This window comes from Olea europaea, chromosome 21, assembly GCF_002742605.1.
Source record: "Olea europaea var. sylvestris chromosome 21, O_europaea_v1, whole genome shotgun sequence".
Lineage (NCBI taxonomy): Eukaryota > Viridiplantae > Streptophyta > Magnoliopsida > Lamiales > Oleaceae > Olea > Olea europaea.
In genome coordinates, this window is record NC_036257.1 from 10125198 (window position 1) to 10130290 (window position 5093).

The 5093-nt window shown below is 34.7% G+C and overlaps 1 protein-coding gene across 1 annotated transcript; it reads left to right on the top strand.

Moving 5' to 3' along the window:
- The first annotated feature begins 1072 nt into the window (after positions 1-1072).
- On the top strand, positions 1073-2381 carry LOC111370299 (CASP-like protein 1C1). Its single transcript, XM_022991972.1, has 3 exons — positions 1073-1369; positions 1485-1587; positions 1987-2381. The coding sequence occupies exons 1-3, from the start codon at positions 1215-1217 to the stop codon at positions 2215-2217; spliced, it is 489 nt and encodes a 162-aa protein (XP_022847740.1). The 5' UTR covers positions 1073-1214; the 3' UTR covers positions 2218-2381.
- Positions 2382-5093: the final 2712 nt, after the last annotated feature.

Below are 5093 nucleotides of genomic sequence, written 5' to 3' on the forward strand. Positions count from 1 at the left end.
TCGAGGATGAATGTAAAAAGAAAGAAAGTGTTAGGATTTGAAATCGCAAAAAAAAACCATAGGTTGAGAACCATTTGTACCAAATTATTGAGTGTGGTCACAAGTTTCGACGTAAAAGTTGTCAGTGAAATCCAAAACATTACTCTCACAACATCATCTTGTTTGATGTAACTAAAAATTAGATTTTTAAAACTTGATGAAATGAAACTGAAAAGTTATGAATTCCATGAATATGGTTAAAATTAATTGTCGATTTTGACTTAATTTCTATTAACTTAAACTTTTATTAGTTTTTTAAGTTATACGACTAAAACTTATTTTGTGCAAATCAATGCTTACAGTTTACATTCACAATCAATTGTAAAGCTGTGTAAATCTTGACTGCCCATTAAATTAAAATACCCCCAAATTTTCCATCTTCTTGTCCTCCCAAAAGTTGTAGGCCCACATAAATATTAATCATTACAATTTAACATAAAACTATTACAATTTGTTGCCCACGTAATTATCGTTGATAAGAACCGTACACAAACAGCCGGTTGGTAGTTGAACCGAATATAGCCGTCAACGCTTCCCAGCCGAGTCGTCCTCGGCCATAGTACGTGTAATCACACCTACACAGTCATATCGCTGGCCAACATTGATATCAATTGTTTTGGGTTAATTCACCAGCTGGGCATTAATTTTAATACGAGAAAATTGTACAATTTTTAATTTAAAAACACATCTTTTTAACTCAAAATCAATTTTAGAGAGACGAGATTAAAAATTTAAGAATCTTTTATGTTTTTCGATAATGAACACCACACCATACTGCACCACTGTCTCGTCTTTTTCGCTCCCAACAATTATGTAAGCAATTGAATGCACTTCTATATGTTCAAAACTATAGGGTAATTAAATAAACCAATTCTCTCTATAAAAATGTACAAGAATAAAAGTAATATTTGACTGGTGGGAGAATTTGTATTTGGGGGTACAAATGGCACCAATGGTATGTGCACCTATCATTAGGTAACCAAGAACCTGCCCCGAAACAAGAAGACAAGTTCACCTCCCACTTATCTGTCTTTCCTAACACAATTTCTTTCATCTCCCCATTCTACTCCTCTTCCCACAGATTAAATCAAACTCCATTGTACTTCTTGTTTTTCATTTATATAATCTCTCCATACAGTGTTCATTTACATTGAAAAATATATATACAGTTAATCATGACTTTGGCCAAGAGAATTCCCATTTTTCTGCTCAGGCTCCTGGCCTTAGGCGCTGCGGTTACGGCAACAGTGATCACGGTGACAAGCAAGGACACTGCACAATTCTTGAACATGAAATTTGAAGCCAAGTATACAAATTCACCAACTTTCAAGTAAGAATACTTGATTATGATATTGCTTATGATATTTGTGCATTTTTTTTATGATGATATTGATTATGTATCATTGTTATAGAAATTGATGATGATATTTGTGCAATTTTTGCAGGTATTTCGCGTTAATAAATGCAATAGCAAGTGGTTACACCCTTATAATGCTCTTTTTCCCTTCCAAAAGTTCTTGTGGGCATTTGATCTTGGTTTTTGATTTGGTAAGAGACATCATGATTTCTCTGCGTATTAAACCACCTCGTCTAAAGCCTTAAACTTTCATAGAGTGGATAACCTTATTTACTATATTAACATCGACAAGTCCTTTTTGCGCATACCACATTCATTTCTTAATCAAAATTTTGATATTTGCACAATCTTATAAATATGTGTCTATGCATGATCAGACCTCTGGCTTGCCAATGAGGGAACCCCTTAATGGTGCCCAATCATTTTTCATCAGGTCCTCTACTTGTTTAGGCTGGATTTATATTAAAGGCGACATATGACTTATTTCAAGAACTCCAAAGTTCGACATTTGTTCACAGTTTTTTAAGATTAAAGATGGTAACATAGGCTTATTAGAGGTTTTTTTTTTTTTTTTTTTGACAAATTTGCAGATAATGGTGTTGTTGCTGGATTCGAGCATATCAGCCTGTTTGGCTATAGGGCAGGTGGGGAAGAAAGGGAACAGTCATGCAGGTTGGCTACCAATTTGTGGGCAAGTTCCAAAGTTCTGCGACCACGTTACAGGAGCTCTTATTGCTGGCTTTTTGGCTGCAATTATTTATTTTCTCATTTTTCTCTACTCCCTTCACAACTTTCTCAATCTTTTCAATCTTAAATCTTAGGCACTTCTCTTATAAACTTGCCCTTTATCCTATGGGAACATTGTAACTCTCACCAAGAAGCATTAGTAATTTCATAAGGTTTTCTATGTATGGATGTAATGGTTATTATGGACATTTTTGGTTTGATGTACTAAATATATAATTGTACGAGATTAAAGATAAAATGCAAACTTTTGTAGTGTGACCCAAATTCTTGGGGTTTTAGAAGTAGTAGTTGGGTTGATCTTGGAGAGATCAAGTTATGAAATGGGTGCAAAATACACCATATTTTTGCTAGCTCTTCGCTAGTTGGACGCTCAAGCGAAACTATCAAAATTGGAGCAGAGAGGTGTCTCTTGCTTTTCGTCCCACTGTCGTTCGACGCTGTGCGAGCGTTGGAGTTTTCCGAGTTTTTGCATTTTAACGAGTTTTGGACTCCTATTGATCTACAACTAGGGATTTTTGCCATAGCTATAAATACAAAACATCATCCGTTGTAATTGATATAAGTTTTCATGAGTTTTGAGAGAAAACCTTGAGAGAACAAATCTACAACATCTTGTGAGCTTAGATTCAATTGAGAGTATTGAGTCTTGATATTTTAAATGCATTCCTATTAATTATAGTGAATTTTCTCCTCCTCTGTCCATGGTTTTTCCCGAATCGGGTTTCCATGTAAATCTCTGGGTTATTTACTTTTCTGTTTTATTTCATTATTGTCATATCTTGCGATCTGTATTCATAAAAAGTGGTATCAGAGCATAAGGTTGATTTTTGCATGGCAACAATGAAGTATGATATTGTGATGTTGGATTGAAACATGAGGTTTAGTTTATGGCAAGCAAAGATAAGAGCAGTTCTTGCGCAGATAGATTTAGGTGAAACCTTGCTTGGCTTTGATAAGATGCCTTCTACCTAGACACGGGAAGAGAAGTAGCATAGGGATCGGAAAGCCCTGACTCAGAATTATCTTTATCTTTCAAATCAAATTCTTCAGGATGTTCTAAAGGAGAGAAGTGCCGCTGCATTATAATTGAAGTTGGAGCAGCTTTGCATGACAAATAGCTTGACCAGCAAGTTACACTTGAAACAACGCATGTATTCTCATAGGGTGTCTGAAGGTGTGTCATTAAATGATCACTTAACCTTGATCAAAGAAATCGTGGTCGATTTGGAAACTTTAGAGTTAAGTACGACGAGGAGGACTTGGCATTGATGTTGTTATGTTCATTGCCGCCATCATATATGACTTTTAGATATACTATTCTTTATAGTTGTGATACTCTTACAGTGGAGGCAGTCTATGATGTCTTACTGTCTAAAGAGAAGATGAGGCATCTTACGGAAAGATCTGAGGGTCAAGCTAAGGATGTGATTGTTCATGGGAGATGTCAAGATAGAAAGCGTGGCAAAAATATAAGAAACAGGTTTAAGTCTAGGCCTGCTGAGAAGAAACATCATTATTGCAAGAAGAAGAGGCATATTAGAGCAAACTGCTATGCCTTGAAAAATAGAAACAAAGCTGAGGGTGTCAATGATATGGAAAAACGGTCTGTTGATTTAACGGAGGTTGATATTGTGGAAAACGAGCAAAGCGAAAGAGAGTTTGTTATGATCTCTAATATGGGATCCCAACCTTGTGAGGAATGGGTTCTGGATTCAGCATATACTTTCCATATGTGTCCAAATAGGGACTAGTTCACTACATATGAAGGAGTTTCGAGTGGTGCAGTGATTATGAGAAACAATGCGCCTTAAAAAGTTGTTGAAGTTGGTACTATTACGATCAAGATGTTCGATGGGATTGTCAGAACATTTACAGATGTCAAGCATGTTCTAGAACAGAAGTGGAAACTTATATCTTTGAGTTCTGATAATAGCACAAATTGTCATGTTTTCATCCATTTATACTTGTATTTGCATGATATATTGATGCCTAAATGCGGTGGGTACCGTTATATTTTGATTTAGGTTACAAATGGATGAATATGGTGGAATTTAGAAGAAAAGAGCGAAAAAGGACTAAAGTGAAAGAAATGGAAAGTTCAGGGACCAAGCTGCAAATAATCTAAAGATGAGATTGGCAATGGAATGATGATTGAAGAAATTTAGAAGTCCATTGGGTGTAATTAAAAGTCAAAAAAGTTAAATATGACCATAATATTTTCACAAATCAAATTTCGATCGCATGAGAATTTTTCAGATTTTCAGCCGGAGATTAAAATCCACTTTTGATCTAGTAAATGTTCAAATTTGGAAAGAGCTCTAGAAAAATTGTATCCCTTTATGTTAGCTCTTCAACGCACTTTGAATTGACTTAATCGGACATCAGGAGATAAAGTTATGCTAAAATACTGAAAGCAGTCGCACAGAACAATTTTTGGCCGAATCTTTAAGTTTCCTTATTCCATTCAACCTCTTTTGCAAATAATTTGGCACTCGATTTTAAACCCTACTTCGACCAGAACACGTCCCTCCTCATCTCCTATCTCATTTCTCTCATCTTGGGCTTAAGAACTTCATGAAATTCTAAATATTTTGGTGAAACCACAAAGGATCTTGATCGAATTTGGAGATTTTAACATCTTTTCTTTCATGTAACGTACTTTTCATTATCGAATAACTCTAGGATTTAGATTTATACCTTATTATACTTTTGAAATTTGTTTAGCTTTTATTAAATTGTTCATGGATTCAATTATGTTTTTTCATTGAATGACGAAAATATTTGTTGGATTTAAACTTCAATTGATTTATTGATGTGATTTGATTACTGTTTTATGCTTGAGGTATACAATCATTTCTTAAATCGTATTTCAATAAATCAAAGCAGAATATATTCTTAGGAAGCCTAAATTCTAGAATTATAAGTGAAATTAAATTGATCTAGGTTTTTC